Below are 17,910 nucleotides of genomic sequence, written 5' to 3' on the forward strand. Positions count from 1 at the left end.
TGTCTGCTTTCAAATGTATTCGTATTGTTTCCAACAGTCAATCACATTTCCTTATTTCACAGCTCAGCAGAGCGAAGCCAAATTTGACTGGGAGTAGATAGACATGTTGATGGAAATGGCACGATTAGAAAGAAAGACATTTTATAATCTCACTCAGATAGTAAAAGCTTTATAGTCACATTCTGCAAAGGCTAACATGAAGCTATTCTAGTGGAACTCTGAATAATAATGGCTGATGAAGTTGCAGGGTAATTGATTTTCTAAGGAACAGAAACCGCCTCTTGGATATGAACATGTTCCATGGATACACAAGCTTTCCAGTGATTAATTTATTAGAGGCCATAAAAATAAAGTGGATAAAAGTGATTTAAAAAAAAAAGTTGGACAAGAATCAAACTTCATTATAAACACTTTTCACAAGATCTCTCTGAACAATCCTGTATTGATATACTGTATATTCATAAATGAACAATTCCAAGCAGAAGCCCGGAGGTTTTTAATGTTAACATGCATTTTGTCAACCCATTCGGTGTAGGCTATATTTGATCTTAGCATGTTCTCCAAACTTTCCAGATGGCAGCACATCTGATATTTCAGCCTCGGTGATCCAGGCCATCCCATTCCAAGCAAGGAATTACTACAAAAGTGTGTCTGAGAACAAGGAGATAGTCAAACTGGTGTCTGTTCTCAGCACCTCCATCACCTCCACCAAAAAGGTACATAAGAGTTATTTGAAGTATATAGTATGTGTAATTGATAGAATTAATCGAAATCCAATTGATACAATCAGGTGCGCAAGCATTAATGTACTGTCTGTCCTGCCTGCTTGTTTAACCTACATGTGCATTTGTCTTGTTCAGTGTTGATGTACAGTATGTTATGTGCCTCAGTGTTATATATGTGCTTGTACTGTAGGTACACTTTTCTTTTGCTTATATGTGAATTGGTTTTGTCTATACGTTACCGTCTGTTTAACGATGAATTTTAGTTTAATTATGTTAATTGACATTTTTTTAATTTTAGGCTGCCTTCAAACATTTGGCCGGGGACAGCAGATGAAAATTAGCCTCTCTGGCTAACTCTGGCTCACTTACAGTTTTACTGTTGATTGGTGTGCATTGTCCCTGCAAAATAAACAATACAATAAATAAAATGAATAAAGCATTATTTAATTATATAATACAGCATTATTTACTTTTTATATTTGTTTTGTCATCTTTGGATCGGTAATAATTGACCACTGTGAATAGATAATGACAATAACTGTTGTTTTCAGTGTCTTTGTTTTAACTCTATGATCTGCTATGAAGGAAAACAACCTTGACATCATATCTAAAATCCAAATTTTATATTTTTGTCCATTTCCTACATAACTCCTGTTTTATATTGTCGTACAGGAAGTGGTGACTGCTCTGGACCGTTTTAGCTGTTACCATCACATTTGGAGGAAGGACCGTGAAGACACCATGCGGAAGTATGTTCAACTGAATGACTGGTACTCAGATGTGGCTCTTAGAAATGCATTATGTCAGTGCTTTTTTGTTTCGTGCTTTTTACAGATTCATCCAGGGGAGTCCTTTGCTGTCAGAGTTTGAGACTCAGATTATTTTCTATCGAGATCTGGAGCTGGAAATAAACTCTGAGCCAGAATACATTACTGTGGGATCCTTGGCTCTATTCACAGGTTAGATGAAGTTATAAATTTGAAACCAACATGAAATTGACTTACAGACAATTAGTTACCGATCTCTAACATGTATTTCTTTGCTTCAGCATCCCTAAAGATGTCCCTCACTGCTGAAACCAAGAACTGGATGGTGGACTACGGGCTCTGCTGTAACAGGAAATACCACTCAGAGATGGAGCAGATCTTTGCTTTTGTAGATGAAGCAGGAAAGAAACTAAATAGGCAGATTAAAGACCTGGATGACATTCGCATTGCCATGGCTGCACTAAAGGAGATCAGAGAGCACCAAATATCTATTGATTTTCAAGTTGGACCCATTGAGGTAAACCACAGTATTATGTCTTTTATACTATATAGTAGAGTGGGAAAGAGACCAGAGCTTTTTAGGAGTGTACACGAAAGAGTGTTTGAATGTTTCAGGAGCGTGTATAGTGAGAACAGTAGCAAGAATAAAGTATGTACAATGTTGTTGTTGTATCTATTCGCATAAAGCATTGATGTAATGTTCATGGAAGTGTTTAAATTGAATCCTGTACCAGCATTTTAGTGGCCGTACAGCAGGAACTCAGCAAGTGAAACTCTTACGTCTTCTATGTATGAATGATTGTGTATTTACAAGTGGCAATATTTATACTGTACATGTCAGGTGGAAGACTCAGCATGTTTTCTTTCTCCCAGGAGTCCTATGCCATGCTTCATAAATACGAACTGTCAGTGGCTAAAGAAGAGGCTGACAAGGTGGATACCCTGCGTTACACCTGGGAGAAGCTCCTGTCTCGCAGCACAGAGGTACAGAACGAGCTGGTGACCTTGCAACCAAACTTCAGAGGAGAATTGGTCAGCAATGTGGAGACCTTTCTGGAAGACTGCCAGCATTTTTACCAGGATTACGAGAAGGTAAATAAAAGGATACAGACAGTACTGTGCTCACTTCCCATCAAGGTATATACTTAATTTACAGCACATAATTAATGTGGCTTGATTAAGACTTAGTTTGATAACATGTGGCTCACTTTTCTCTTGCTGCTTCAGGATGGTCCCATGGTGGTGGGGCTTGCTCCTCAGGATGCCAGCGATAGACTCATTATGTTCCAGGTTTGTCTAAGCTAGACAAAATGAAGAATTATTTAGTCAATAGTCAGATAGTGTGTTTGTGATTTAGGTCTAATTATTGATCTGCTTCCCGACAAAGGCAGGGACATTATAATTATGTTTTTTTTAGTCATATATGAAAGTCATACCTGCTAAATTAGAATATTTCCTTTCTTTTTAATTTGTGACTTTATGCAGTACCCGAACTGATTTTGTTTTTTACCGTTCTCTTTTTCAGAATCGATTTGACAACCTGTTCAGGAAGTACATCACCTACACAGGTGGAGAGGAGCTGTTTGGACTTCCTGTTACCCAGCATCCTCAGCTGTTGGAGATCAGGAAGCAGCTGACTCTGCTGCAAAAGTTGTATGGCCTTTATAACAATGTCATCGAAACAGTCAACGGTTACCATGACATCCTCTGGGCTGACATCCACATCGAGAAGATCAACACCGAGCTGCTAGACTTTCAGACAAGGTTAGCCTGTTTTATTGTTATTCTCAATACTTTATTTAAGTAATATAAACTGGTCAGTATTGAGTTCTTTTAATCAGAGTTGTGGTGAGCTGAACATAAACTGAGTGAAATGGACAATTAAAGGACAGATTCTGCGCCCCTTACTGAAACTAAAACAAACAAAACTTTATGTTTTACTGATTAAAATGAGAAAATGGCTTTTCACACATTAATCAACTCATGTTGCCACAGAAAGTTCGAGTCTATCACAAAGAAAAAGTAACAACAGAACAAAGGGAAAATGAAAAAGTGAAAAAAGTAAAATTATTAGTCTGGTCTTGCCCTCGACTTCACCCTTTCCCTCCTCTGATGGAAAGTCCCTCTACTGGAGTTGATATTAAAGGTGTTTCATTAAGCACTGCCTGAAGATTTCAATTTCACAATCCCAATCTATTTTTGCACTTTGTCATCTACAAGGGTTTATTTGTTCAGTAACCAGACTTTTGAACTGTGTTTAATGGTAATAGTTAAAACCCAACAAGTTGGACATTTTATTATTGTCATGGACGACATGGCAGTTAAAATCCCCCGCCCAAACATTGAGGTTGTTGTCCTCCGTACACCATGGAGCAGAATCAATCTCCAGTTTGGAAAACAGGTGCTGGCCATGATTTTGTTGACTAGTGCATCCTATGAACTGCCAGGTGTCGCAAGCTGCCCCGTGCTCTGAAGGAGTGGCAGGCCTTCCTGGACCTGAAGAAAACAATCGATGAATTCAGTGAGTGCTGCCCCCTGCTGGAGCTCATGACTAACAAAGCTATGATGACACGTCACTGGAAGAGAATTACTGAGGTCAGTGGAACATGGCCACCAGCATAACACTGCAGTTACATGTTATATTCGCTTAACATAGAGTCATCAGCAACACCTTACTGTTAAACCGGGTACAGTGTGATTATGATCATTATAATAGCAGTAATTTATCTGATTTGTGCCCAGGTGACGGGACATACCTTTGAGGTGGAAACTGATACATTCAAGCTGTGCAACATTATGGAGGCTCCTCTGCTCAAGTATAAAGAGGAGATTGAGGTAAGAGTGAACAGTACGCTACCGAAGTGATTTTTTTTTTTTTTTTTATTGCATATAGTGAACGACAAATTTAAAGATACTTTACATTTGAAACTGTTTTCATTTTTCAAATGCATAGATCATACTGAAATAATTCATGCCCTCTAAATAACACAAAATTGTTAGGAGGCAGTTGTCAAGTTTTATGCAAATTACATTTTTGAAATTATTATTATTTTTTTAATTAATTTTGTTCAGTGATATCCGCATATCCAATTCAGTGCAAATGTTTATATATTTAATGTTTAAATTTCATAAACGTATTCATTCATCTTTCAGTTGTTTTTGATGTAATGTGCATTATGCTCTGGGTTAAAATTCATTCTAACAGTGGTGCTGGATGCCTTAATGTTGTTCTCACGACGCAGTGACTATTAACATTGCCACCAGATAGATCTGTTTAAGCTTTGCATCAGTTTCATACATGCCATTAAATTAGTTGTTTACAATTTGAAAACGGTTTTGCTTTGATGAAAAAAATCTAGTTGATTTTGAGTTGATGCATTTCTTTAATTTTTGTCATTGTTGAATTACACATTTGTTTGCCATTAATATTTTTACTGCTCGTGTTTTAACAAATTTGGGGTGTTCTTATCCAGGATATCTGTATCAGCGCTGTGAAAGAGCGGGATATTGAGCAAAAGTTGAAACAAGTGATCGCTGAGTGGGACAACAAGACTTTTACATTTGCCAGCTTTAAGACGCGTGGAGAGCTGCTACTGAGAGGAGACAGCACGTCAGAGATCATTACCAGCATGGAGGACAGCCTCATGATTTTGGGGTCTCTTATGAGCAACAGGTATGTCAGTGTTGATTCTCATAATCATCAGGGTTGGGAATTTGATGATGGTAATACAATTGAAATGTTGTTTCCCCCTTACTGTGGGAAATGTTGGAAATTGGACTTACTTTATAGCAACCACACAAATGTAAGGCTTATGTGCAGATTTAACTTCTCTCAGGTACAACACCCCGTTCAAAGCCCAGATTCAGAAGTGGGTTCAGAATCTTTCCAACACCACTGATATCATCGAACACTGGATGACCGTGCAGAACCTCTGGATCTATCTGGAGGCTGTGTTTGTGGGTGGAGACATTGCCAAACAGCTACCTAAGGTAAATTAAATCACAGTGAGTTATTCATATTAGATTCTCAGTAAATTATTCACATCTGATTCTCCAGTCTAGATTCTAATTCCCAGGCATAACTGAAATTGCATAGTTATCAGGCTTAAACATTAACTTCAAATTCTACTTCAGTATTTTTTTTTTTTTAATTTTTAAAGTCAGACAAACTAATATTTGATCTGAAAATCCTTATTTGTGAGTAGAAATGTTTTGTTGAATAGGCAGCATGTTTACATGTAGAAAACAACTACCTACCTACCTACTACATAAATAATATCCTGATTGCTTTGTATAATTTATGGCTTTTTGGTTCAAGATCATTTTTGAATTTCCAATATCAGTCAGACTGTAGTTCATGGCCTCTTGGACAAAAAGAAAATCCCAGATTGTACATTTTAGTATTTAAAACGGGCAACCAAATACATTTTCCCACCTGGCAACTTGATTTAACAAATTAAATATAAAAACCTCTGCTAATGAGATGAATGACTGACTACTTTTTGTAGGAAGCAAAGCGTTTCTCCAACATTGATAAATCATGGGTGAAGATCATGATGCGAGCCCACGAAATGCCCAATGTAATCCAGTCGTGTGTAGGAGATGAGACCATGGGACAGCTGCTTCCGCACCTCCTTGAACAGCTGGAGATCTGCCAGAAGTCACTTACAGGGTGAGTACAAAGGACTAAAATCCTAAAATCATCCTGTTAGGATCTTTTTTTTTTTTTATGTTGTACCACTAAATACTTTATATGGTTTGTTGTATTCTCTGTCAGCTGCTATGCGACTATTGCAGATAACATTACATTTTTTTTTATCATGCGGACCTCCACAGCTATTTGGAGAAGAAGCGTCTGCTATTCCCTCGTTTCTTCTTTGTATCTGATCCTGCCCTGCTGGAGATCCTGGGCCAGGCCTCTGACTCCCACACCATCCAGGCTCACCTTCTCAACGTCTTCGACAACATCAAATGTGTCCAATTCCACGACAAGGTGACTTTTTTACAGAGCGGCTTTGAATGTTTTTCTTTGTCTAACACGTCATCCGTCTGGTAGATCACTGTCGCAGGTTAATAGCATCTTTCAGACCTTCTGACATGAGACTTTTGGAAGAAAAGAAAATTAAAGTTAAAATAAACAACCTTCAATACCTTAAAATTAAGTTGACTAATTATAAGAGGAATAGAATAATAAATCTATGATCCTAATCAATTTAAATCGTCACTTTTCTCAGGTATATGACCGTATTCTGGCTGTGTCATCACGGGAGGGGGAGACTGTGGAGCTGGAGCGTCCCGTCACAGCAGAGGGGAACGTGGAGGTGTGGCTCAATGCTCTGCTGAAAGAATCCCAGAGGTCCTTGCACCTGGTGATCCGACAGGCGGCGCTGACCATCCAGGACTCTGGCTTCCAGCTCATTGACTTCCTGAACTCCTTCCCTTCTCAAGTAGGTCACAGCTGGATTCAAAGAAGGAATCCACTAACATTTCCAAATATGGATGATACCAATAGACCCTGTGGTTGTTGGGCAATAATTATGTACTGCTCGGAAAGAATGAAATATACAAGTTACGCCCTAAAAACTATGGTTACATAATGCATAATTCCAAATATCCTTGTCCTTGATCCAGGTGGGCTTGCTAGGTATCCAAATGATATGGACAAGGGACTCCGAGGAGGCTCTGACCAATGCTCGATATGATCGCCGCATCATGCCTAAAACAAACCAGCTTTTCCTTGACCTGCTTAACACGCTGATTGACATGACCACAAGAGACCTGGAGGCTGTGGAGAGGACCAAGTACGAGACCCTTATCACCATCCATGTCCACCAGAGGGACATATTTGATGACCTGGTGAGTATGTGGTTGATTATTTAAAAAATCAGTGAAAAAAAGACTTCCATCGGATAAAGCTTTTTTTTAAAATAATTTCTATTTAGGTTTATGTCTGATTAGAATCTCCTGCTCAAGATAGTCAAAGATACTGCTTTGTAAAACAGTTTGATACTCAGACTTCCTCAGGGTGTGAAGTCAGAATACCAAATGTGTTTACTGCAAAGAGTAAATTCTGTCAAAAGTCCTCAGAGCATTTTTTAATGGCAGCCAGGTAATATTAAGTCCCAGATAAAAGCCTGTCTTTGAAGCTTCTCTCCAGGCATAGTAGGTGTTTGCTGGTCTCTATAGCAAATAAAGTCGGTGTGAAGTAACTTGATCAGTTTTTATTTAATCCTCTCATACCTGTATTAATTTATTCTCCTCCTGCCTTCTCTTTTTTGACCTTGTCCTGTCGACTTTGTTTTCTAAACATCTCTTTGCTCTCCTATTTACCTTCCTTACTCTCCTTTTATATCTCCTAACTCGTACCTCTTTTCTATCTCACCGTCTTCTCCCTCCCTACAAATTTGGCCTCTTTTTATTTAATCTCTGTACTCATCACCCTCCTTATTATCGTGCCTTTTTTTTTTTTTTAAACTTTCGTTCATGTGCTTGTTATTCCTGTCTCCTTGACTTGCCTCCTTTCTGCCATCTTTCTCCCCTGTCCTTTACTTTTCTTCCGCTCCATTTTCTTCTCATGGCCTCTCACCTCTCTTCTTTCATCCTCCCCCCACCTGCCTCTCTTTCTCTTTCCACTTTTTAAACGAACCTTTCTGTCATCCAATGCCCCTTCATGCATTCTGCCCTTCCACCCCTGCCTTCCCCTTTTTACTTGCTTTTATCTCTCACCTCACACCATCTCCTGAATGGTGTCCTTCAATTTCATATTGTTCAAACCCCCCCGGCCCCTCCTCTCTCTCTTTTTCCCGTCCCTATTCGATACTCTTGTCTTTGTCCCTCTTCTTCTCTGTTATTTTCACCCTTTCTCCTCTCAGTGCCGGTTGCATGTCAAAAGCCCCAATGACTTTGAGTGGCTTAAGCAGTGCCGTTTCTACTTCAATGAGGACTCAGACAAGATGATCATCAACATCACGGACGTGGGTTTTGTCTACCAGAATGAATTCTTGGGCTGCACCGAAAGGCTTGTCATCACACCTTTGACTGACAGGTAAAGGGCCATTCATGAAGGCATGCACACATACACACTCTCCTGTATACAGAATTTAAATGGTAGGATGTTCTTTTAGTTGTACTTACAGAAAGTCTTAAATAATAAATAAACACACAGAATAATAATACAAAATAAATAAAGAAAACAAGGACTAGTAGGTAATGAACTTTGATACTTTTATGGCCCAGCCTGAATTGCTTCAATACTATCCAGTATTGAAAAATGCCTTGTTATTCAGGACCCAAGTTCAAAACCGAGGCTACATCCACACCGACACATTTTCATGTTAAAAGGCATACGTTTTTCCGTAGTTCATGCAAGAGTAAATAATTTTGACCCTGGCGCTTCTCATACATAGGTTCTACTTGAAAATTACTCACTAGTTAAATCTTACAATACAACTTACTTATTTCATGCTTTTCAAACTAATTATTGGCCAAATGCCTGTCTGCGTTGCATGCCTACCAATAGCCTGCATGTAAGGCATTTAGGAAACATCTGTAAATTGTAGAAACAGAAAATAACCTGGGTTATACTCTCTTCCACTAAACTGTATTAATTGGTAATGCAATGTGTAATGTAATGTGAATTTTGTTAAATTGGTATTAAAAAAAAAAAATCATCCTTCTGGAAACGGTATTGAAGTCCAGGTACCAGTATTGGTATCGTTATCGTTATCAAAGATTTTTGAACAATACCCACTCCAAACAACAACACAACCTGGGAATATTTGTTCAGATAATATAACCGCACATAAGTCAGCAATTTTATAATGCTTTGATACGGTATGTGCCACAGCTCATACTGTACATACAGCAATAATTCAGAAGACATGACAGGAATTTAGTCGCATGTTTGTAGTTGTGGTGCAGGAACAGAAGTCATTACAGATTTTCATAGATTGAAAGATGATAGACAATTGCTCACAAAGTCAACAAAGTATTTTATGATTATGCTTCAGATATATACTGGTAACTGTGTCCCAGGTAAATGTTCACTGTAACATCAATTCAAATGAAATGGATTACAGTTTCTATGGCTGGCTAATGACTGAATTTAAGGAGCAAAGATACAGAGAGAGAGAGAGAGCACTGGGGTCTGGAAAAGAATAAATTAGAGAGGGGGAGCAGGGACTCTTGTGGAGGGATCATCACCTCTGTCAGTGACAGAAGCTATGAATGACAGAGACAGAGGAGGAGAATCAGGCAGGGAGAGGGAGGCAGGAGTACACAAAAAAACAGTGTCACACTAACAGACACAGAAAGAGAAATATAAGAAGAGACAGGGAGAAGGCAAAGTGAGGGGACAGCAGCAGGGAGGGAGTTACCAGCAGATATCAGACAGCAGCTCTCCAAACAAGTGGCATGCTGGACTTATGGCCGAAGGCACCAAGACAGCCCTCATTTTCTCACTGCCATCTTTCCCTGCCTGAAACTGTCTCTGACTCATTCTCCTCAGTTAGGATGAGCTTTACTATTTTTCCTTTCTGTCACATGTCTTTCAACTTCTCTGCCACTGCATCAGGTTTAAAAATAGGTAAAGATGTAGTTGGTGCCACATCAAATTAAAAGGATGATGATGATGAGGAGAAAATATTTTTTGGTGGTAGTGGTCTGATTTGTCGCACGTTCTGTGAAGGACACACAATATGGCACAAGCAGTTTTACTGTGATTTTGGACTCGGGCGGCAGGGTGGGGGTGGGGTGTGTGTGTGTGTGTGTGTGTGTGGGGGGGGGGGGTGTCAGCCATGCATTGACAAGGGAGACCCATGTTTAGCCAGAGGACCAGGGTCAGGTCCTGGTGCCAGTCATCCTCACTGCTGAAGTGTCCTTGAGCAAATCACTGAGTAGCTTCAGGGGCAGTGCTCTCTAGCTGACCCCAACTTCCCTGTGAAAAGTCATATCACATTAATTTTATGTTGTGATGAATAGAACTTGAGAGAAAACCAAAAACTGTTCTGTGTGGAAGCAAACCATAAAAACACACGAGAACATTTATCAAATTCAATTATGAATATCTGTGTTTGTCTACATTTGCTCAGGTGTTACATCACCTTGGCCCAGGCGCTTGGTATGAGTATGGGTGGAGCCCCTGCTGGTCCAGCAGGAACAGGTAAGACTAACAAATCTATCTTAAACGGTTGTTTTAATAATTTTTGGGTAAATTACACAGGCAGGACTATACAGTAGTGTACAGTTTCTAAATGGTACTGAACACTTGGTTATGGTAGCAGTATGAGGTAGTGAAATAAACTAACTGTTCCAAGATCAGTCTCAGTGGTTGCCAAACGATTAATATGATAGGAAGGAAGAAAACAAATATTTTCCTGCTACATCATTTTATTTTTTCAATTTAATTTCAATTGATAGATAAAACAATACATAATTTTACCTCTCAGACTCTAATTATACAATTATACAAGTCCGGCAATCATCCAAATGAAGAATCATTTAATTTAAAGGGCAGAATGCATCTCACTTTATTAATGAGTTGACCTTGGTGGGAGAATTTTCAGTCTACTTTTCTGTGAGGAATAAAAATTGTTGCATCTCAGTTTAAGATGTGAGAAATCAGCCTTTTGTTATCAGGTAAGACCGAGACCACAAAAGACATGGGTCGCTGTCTGGGAAAGTATGTCGTGGTCTTCAACTGCTCCGACCAGATGGACTTCAGAGGCTTGGGAAGGATATTTAAAGGTAAGAGTCACAAAGAAAAAGGATGCGAGTGAAAATATGTTGCACCAGAAAATATATTGCAGAGAGTCCTAACAGGCTAAAAGATTTGTACACACTGAGGACTTTGGGTTATAAGGGACTCAGAGTGTGTTTTTGCAACAAAAAAAAATCATACCTAGATAAAGAAGAGACAATATTTTTAAGACACATGACAGCTTTAGATTTGTAAGTTTGTAACTATACAGTGAATGACTATAAAGTTGTGTGTGTCATTCCCAGGTCTGGCTCAGTCTGGTTCGTGGGGCTGTTTTGACGAGTTCAACCGCATTGACCTCCCAGTTCTGTCTGTGGCGGCTCAGCAGATTGCGATAGTTCTCACATGTAAGAAGGAACGTCGCAAAAACTTTGTCTTCACTGACGGAGACAATGTGGATATGAACCCGGAGTTTGGCATCTTCCTGACCATGGTCAGTCAAACAACAATACCATTATTTTAAACCGACATCCGTCTTTATAGTTATTCATTTTTTTAATTGGTTAGATAAGATGCAGGGGGGTCAGTCTGTTTCAAATGTGTCTGTTATAGAAAGTTACTGGTAAGATGGGTGATGCACCTGGGTAAATGCACATCACAAGAGACATTAGTTTTAGCTGCATGATTTTCAAAATGGAGATATATCCTATTCCAAGCAAAAACCTTGGTCCTGTAAAATATAGAGCATGCAATAAATCACAGATAATGCTATTTAATGAGACTTAATGAGTGTATTGAACTGGAATAAAGCGGACGCATGTCTTATTTCACAACAGTTTGAACAATATAATTCACATGGGTTTGCTTCTTATTAATAATATCAGCCACTGTTCATTATCATACTCCTTATATAGTAATAGATAACTATATCCTAGTGCAGCTGATGTCCCAAGGCGGGTCATTAAACAGAGAACAGAGCAATAATTATCCTCCTGTGGTGAGTGTGAGGGGTCAGAGATTGTTTTCTTTTCTTTTACTGTGTGTGCACATGTGTGTGTGTATATATAGTAGACACAGTAATCAAAGGCGGGCTCTGTGGTAAAGAGAGTCTGAGCTGTGTCTGTAGGGATTTAACTAGCTGAAGGATATTGTTTGTTATTAACTTTGATGATGTTCCAGTGTTAACTTCATCCATGATCATCATTAGCAAATACAAAGAGACATTGGAGGCGGTCGGCACACATATGTTGCAAACTGCAGCTGCTTACTTTTTAAGTTCGTTAATAATCCTTCTATCATATTATTTGTTATATTATTTGTGGCAGTATAATGTGACAGCTAAATCTTTTATGTAATAGAATATGCAGTGCAGCATTTACTCATAATTATAATTAAAGGTTTTTCAGTTCTCCTCCATTAAAACCTTTCTTCTCCTGTATAATCAGAACCCAGGGTATGCAGGCCGCCAGGAACTTCCTGAGAACCTGAAGATCAACTTCCGCTCTGTGGCCATGATGGTTCCTGACCGTCAAATCATTATCAGGGTCAAACTGGCCAGTTGTGGGTTTATAGATAACATGGAACTGGCCTGTAAGTTCTTCACTCTTTACAAGCTGTGTGAGGAGCAACTCTCCAAGCAGGTAAAATAAATACCATTCTTAGGGCCCTATATTAACAATGCAAGTACAATGACAAGTGCAAAGTGGGAAGTAGTGGGTTCAAGGACTGCGGGGGCATCACCATAGCCACCTGCAATGTAATTAAATAAAAGGTAAACACAGTGGCTGGTTGCACAAAATGACACCACACTTTGGCTCCGGACTTCTCCAATCAGATGTGCAGGGTTATCGATTCACTGTATGGGCCTTCCTGTGGAAATTAACTAGTTAATATTAGGATTTCTAAGTCACTGCAATGCATCATGAGGTTTTACACAGCTGTTTGGAAACTTAAATAAACCTAGATTTTGTATTTCTGATTGTCCAGGTTCATTATGACTTTGGCCTGCGAAACATTCTGTCAGTTCTGCGAACACTTGGAGCAGCGAAGCGAGCCAACCCCAGCGACACAGAGTCCACCATCGTCATGAGGGTTCTCAGAGACATGAACCTCTCCAAACTGGTCAGTCTATGAAGTACATAACAGAGTCATATTTGAGTAAATAAGAATAAACCATTAATTTATTAATTAAAAAAAAATCAAAATGTTGAATTACAAACTAAACAATTACAATACGCAGACCAGAATATCGGAGACAGATTTAAGACAAATAATTCTCTGCTTTTTTGTGTGGCCATACATGTGTTTGTTAGATCGATGAGGATGAGCCGCTCTTCCTGAGCTTGATTGAAGACCTCTTCCCAGGCATCCAGCTCGATAAAGTGGGCTACCCTGAACTAGAGGCTGCCATCGACAGACAGGTAGGAGGGAGTGAGGGATACGTTTGTCTGTGTTTTCATGTGAGAGTGAAATTTCAGAGAAAAACAGTAGGATTGTGGGATGGATGAATTGACAGAGAGAGAAAGAGTAAAGAAGGACAGAGGGAAAAGTGAACAGAGGATGAGGGAGAGAAATGAAGAAGCTGAGTAAAATCGGACAAAAGCTTAATGGACTGTGAGACCGCTGTATCTTTAATGTCACTCTTAAATGCCTCAAGACAAAACACCCAAAGGGATACAAATGGTGCCATTTACCATTTGTCAAGGACTTAACCTCAGTTTGTGTGGAGAACACTGCAGAGGAAACAGAAAATAAGAGAGACAGCAACATGTTAGGTCTTTAAATCAGTGTTTATGTTTGTCTTTGTTGCATTATATGTCTTCACACCTGCAATGTACTTTTGTCTTTGTATCTCTGCTTGTATCTTATAAATGTGGACCTGTATGTCATTCTGTCGATACAGTACAATATGCTGTCTTCATAGTATCATCCAGAACATCCAGAAACATTATAATTGGTGCATATATAAGCTCGGTAGTAAATATGAATATAGTTGAAACTGCAGATGTATATACTTTTGTTTTGCAGGTTGAAGATGCAGGTCTGATCATCCATCCTCCCTGGAAGCTAAAGGTCATCCAACTGTTTGAGACTCAGAGGGTCCGACATGGCATGATGGCCCTGGGGCCCAGTGGAGCCGGAAAGACAACTTGTATACACACGCTGATGAGAGCTATGACAGGTAGGACTTTGTGCATGTTTCAGGAATGATGTCCAGAAAAAGAAACACGCAAACTTGCGATAAGTTGAAAACTTTTCTGTGTTTGTGAGAGATAAATAAGGGAGAAGCATCTTTCTCCCCTTGAACCTGGCTGCGACTTATGTCATCATGCTGCTGGCTTCTATTACTCTGTCAAGTGAACATGATAATTTAAGATTAATCCAAGGAATTTCTAGAAATTGTCATGTTAAACATGTGGTATGTGCCTGCTTGTGACCCAAGTACAGACACAAAGCATTCAGTTACCGTTCAAACACATATATGTCTTTGTCAATGTCATCTTCTTCCAGAGTGTGGTCAGCCTCACAGAGAGATGCGCATGAACCCCAAAGCCATCACAGCTCCTCAGATGTTTGGTCGACTGGATGTGGCAACGAACGACTGGACTGACGGCATCTTCTCTACACTGTGGAGGAAAACACTGAGGGCAAAGAAAGGTTGGAGTTTCTTACTTGACACTGATTTTGTACTTGGAAAGTAATGAAGCTTAAAATCAGTGTTGTTTTAATGCGGCGCGTTGGGGCCCTCAAACTTATCATCCGGAGAGGACAGGCTACTGAAACATTTTAGATTTAAATGAATTATATATTTCAAAATAAATGTTCACATGAAAATGGTTTACATGTACGATGTGCACAGTGGTGCAGTGGTTAGCATTGTCACCTCACAGCAAAAAGGTTCCGGGTTCGAATCTGGGCCTGAGTTTTTCTGTGCGGATTTTGCATGTTCTCCCTGTGCCTGCGTGGGCTCTCTCCGGGTACTCCGGCTTCCTCCCACCATCCAAAAAACATGCATCTCAGGTTAATTGGTGATTCTAGAAATTGCCCTTAGGTGTTAATGAGAGCATGAATGGTCTTTGTTTCCATCTGTGGCCCTGTGATAGACTGGCGATCTGTCCAGGGTGTACCCTGCCTTCGCCCTAAGTGAGCTGGGATAGGCTCCAGCCCCCCGTGACCCTGTTCAGGATAAAGCGGGTATAGATAATGGATGGATGGATGGATGTACGATGTGTCTGGTACTCATTTCAGATTTGATAAAGTACAGTACATGTATTAAGTTAATTCTGTAAATGTTTGGACACACTCACTGATTAAAGTTTTTTTTTTTTTTTTTTTACTATTTTACTACATTGTAAAGACATTAGGACTTTAATATTTTAAACCCCTTCTGTTGTGTTCAATAGGACGATTAACAGAAGCTGTAATTGCTACTTAAGAGGCAACTAAGAAGCCCGGTTTTATTACAGCTTCCTCTCAACATTAGAGGAGGAGGAGAGAAAACATGAGAGGGATCCCTGTTTGGCGAAGAAGTCCTCAAATGAGTCATCCTGATAATTTATGGTTTTCTTTTTTTTACTGTGTGATCTTTGAGGAAACCAGTTCAAATACTTTATTACGTTGCAAAGAACTAAAAATATCTTGGGACATCCATACTTCAAAGCACAACCTATAGCCGTTTTATCTTTCCACTCCGTCGTAAGCCTACATACATCATTAAAAATGTATGTGTGGTGGCATGAATATACATTACCAGTGTTTGGTTTTATGTGTCAAAATATGCATTTGATGTATTAAGTATATGTTCTAATGCTATTACACATGCCTCTGAGTAGGATGCATCCCATATGTTTGTGACTTGCTTTCATGCAGCTGCTTCCTGCTTACTTATGCAGCTTATTGCTTTGAATGAAAACGACTCCAATTTAGAAAAGTAGTCAGTTTGTGTGACAGGACTGCAACTTCTGACTGAAGTGTTCTACAAAGAAGAGAAATATCCAGCGAAAACAGGGTGTTCATATGTTGTGACTCACCTGATGCAGAAACAACACTCTTTGGCTGATCATCTGTTTGAATGACCTCAGTGTAAAACAGTGGCTGATGGCTGATCTGCATGACAGTAGTCATATTAGGGAGTAATTATTTGAACTCTGTAAAAACTCTGAGTCCTTTTAAGACCACACACTTCAGGTCAGTGATCACAAAGCAACTTAAAACATCTCCATAGACCTGAACAAACGCGCCGATCTCACAGGAGTGTCGACCACGTGTTAATTGTACGCGACAGTCGACTGCCCTTTCTTTTTGAATCTGTTTTCCTATTATCCTTATGTCTTTTATATTAGTATGTTTAGTTGTTTTCTTACTTCAAAAGAGGAAATCAATTTTAATGTTATATTTACAACTCTAAAAAAAGCTTTTTATTGTTAGTTGGACTAGACAGCATTTGGGTTTTTGAATGCACTAAATGCATATTCAGAGGCATAGCTTATTCTGCCTTTGTGTGAGAGCACTACGTCATCATATTATTTTCTTATCCATGTAAACAAACAAAAACTCTGTTTTCTCTCTCAGGAGAGCACATCTGGATCGTCCTGGACGGACCGGTTGATGCCATCTGGATTGAAAACCTAAACTCAGTTCTGGACGACAACAGAACTCTTACACTGGCAAACGGAGACCGTATACCGATGGCTCCCAACTGTAAGGTGGTTTTTGAGCCACATAACATCGACAACGCATCTCCAGCAACCGTCTCACGCAATGGCATGGTGTTCATGAGCTCCTCTGTGCTTAACTGGAGCCCAATACTGGAGGTAAATGAATTAAATGAAAACCTGATTTGTATGCATGTGAGTGCGTGCTTACTAAATAAAATATAGATAACCATACCTAAATATCTTCACTACTGAATAACCATAAACAGACACTTTATTCAGTCTAACATTAAAAACTTCCAATCAAAATAGTCCGGATTCAGGTATGACTTTCTTGCAGGGTCAACAATAATCAGTTGTTTTGGTTCAAAAGACTTGACATTTCTGCTGCCTCTAAAAATACAAGTCACATAACTGGGCTATGGTTTAGTTAGCAGTACAAATTTACACCAAATCATTCAAAACTAATGTAATTCCTAGAATTGTAACTAACAACAGTGACGTCTTGCTACTCTCAGGGCTGGTTAAACAAACGCTCCCCCCAGGAGGCCGAGATACTGCGGCAGCTCTTCGCTTCCTCCTTCTCTGAACTCTACCGCTTCAGTGTGCAGTCACTGGAGTTCAAAATGGACATGCTGGAGGCCTTTGTCATCAATCAGTGCATAAACATGCTGCAGGGACTCATACCTCCAAAGGTAAGGCTCCACCTTTTCTGAATTCCCCCTCCATTTGAAACAGACTGCACTCAAACAGAACTCACTGTATATTTTAATGATAAAGTGGTTCCACCATACTGCAAAGACAAAAACACTGCTGAAGCAAAAAGTGAAATTTATATTGATGGAAAGCATTCATAATATGTTTTAGCTCCAAGAAAAGCCCCAAACAGTTGCAAGCTGATGGATGGACTTGAGTCAGAAACTCTTAGGCATATTTGGACAGGATATCCTGCTTCTTTTTAAGGTCTTTGGGGTTGGAGCCATCATTATAACAGCAGTTTTATAAGTAAAGTGTTATTTCAAGACACACGGATTCAGTCTCTTTATTTTTAAAAGAAAGGTGCCCAT

General features: G+C 39.4%; 1 protein-coding gene across 1 annotated transcript in view; it reads left to right on the plus strand.

The window, feature by feature from the left end:
• Positions 1 to 17,910, plus strand: part of dnah5 (dynein, axonemal, heavy chain 5) — an 87,258-nt gene that overhangs the window by 20,941 nt on the left and 48,407 nt on the right. The window contains exons 25-50 of the mRNA XM_069693189.1: positions 574 to 716; positions 1,398 to 1,474; positions 1,560 to 1,684; positions 1,774 to 2,009; positions 2,366 to 2,584; positions 2,720 to 2,782; positions 3,018 to 3,256; positions 3,940 to 4,087; positions 4,235 to 4,327; positions 4,966 to 5,165; positions 5,329 to 5,482; positions 6,001 to 6,164; positions 6,329 to 6,485; positions 6,727 to 6,939; positions 7,124 to 7,348; positions 8,365 to 8,537; positions 10,582 to 10,652; positions 11,129 to 11,236; positions 11,495 to 11,682; positions 12,635 to 12,829; positions 13,176 to 13,310; positions 13,502 to 13,609; positions 14,217 to 14,370; positions 14,700 to 14,846; positions 16,761 to 17,002; positions 17,362 to 17,538. Coding sequence (XP_069549290.1) covers positions 574 to 716; positions 1,398 to 1,474; positions 1,560 to 1,684; positions 1,774 to 2,009; positions 2,366 to 2,584; positions 2,720 to 2,782; positions 3,018 to 3,256; positions 3,940 to 4,087; positions 4,235 to 4,327; positions 4,966 to 5,165; positions 5,329 to 5,482; positions 6,001 to 6,164; positions 6,329 to 6,485; positions 6,727 to 6,939; positions 7,124 to 7,348; positions 8,365 to 8,537; positions 10,582 to 10,652; positions 11,129 to 11,236; positions 11,495 to 11,682; positions 12,635 to 12,829; positions 13,176 to 13,310; positions 13,502 to 13,609; positions 14,217 to 14,370; positions 14,700 to 14,846; positions 16,761 to 17,002; positions 17,362 to 17,538 — 4,154 coding nt within the window. The remainder of the gene's footprint in view (positions 1 to 573; positions 717 to 1,397; positions 1,475 to 1,559; positions 1,685 to 1,773; positions 2,010 to 2,365; positions 2,585 to 2,719; positions 2,783 to 3,017; positions 3,257 to 3,939; positions 4,088 to 4,234; positions 4,328 to 4,965; positions 5,166 to 5,328; positions 5,483 to 6,000; positions 6,165 to 6,328; positions 6,486 to 6,726; positions 6,940 to 7,123; positions 7,349 to 8,364; positions 8,538 to 10,581; positions 10,653 to 11,128; positions 11,237 to 11,494; positions 11,683 to 12,634; positions 12,830 to 13,175; positions 13,311 to 13,501; positions 13,610 to 14,216; positions 14,371 to 14,699; positions 14,847 to 16,760; positions 17,003 to 17,361; positions 17,539 to 17,910) is intronic.

Source organism: Brachyistius frenatus, unplaced genomic scaffold (genome assembly GCF_029030835.1).
Source record: "Brachyistius frenatus isolate BFR_SWC_R1_liver_20210118 unplaced genomic scaffold, ASM2903083v1 Contig_14, whole genome shotgun sequence".
Classification (NCBI taxonomy): Eukaryota; Metazoa; Chordata; class Actinopteri; family Embiotocidae; genus Brachyistius; species Brachyistius frenatus.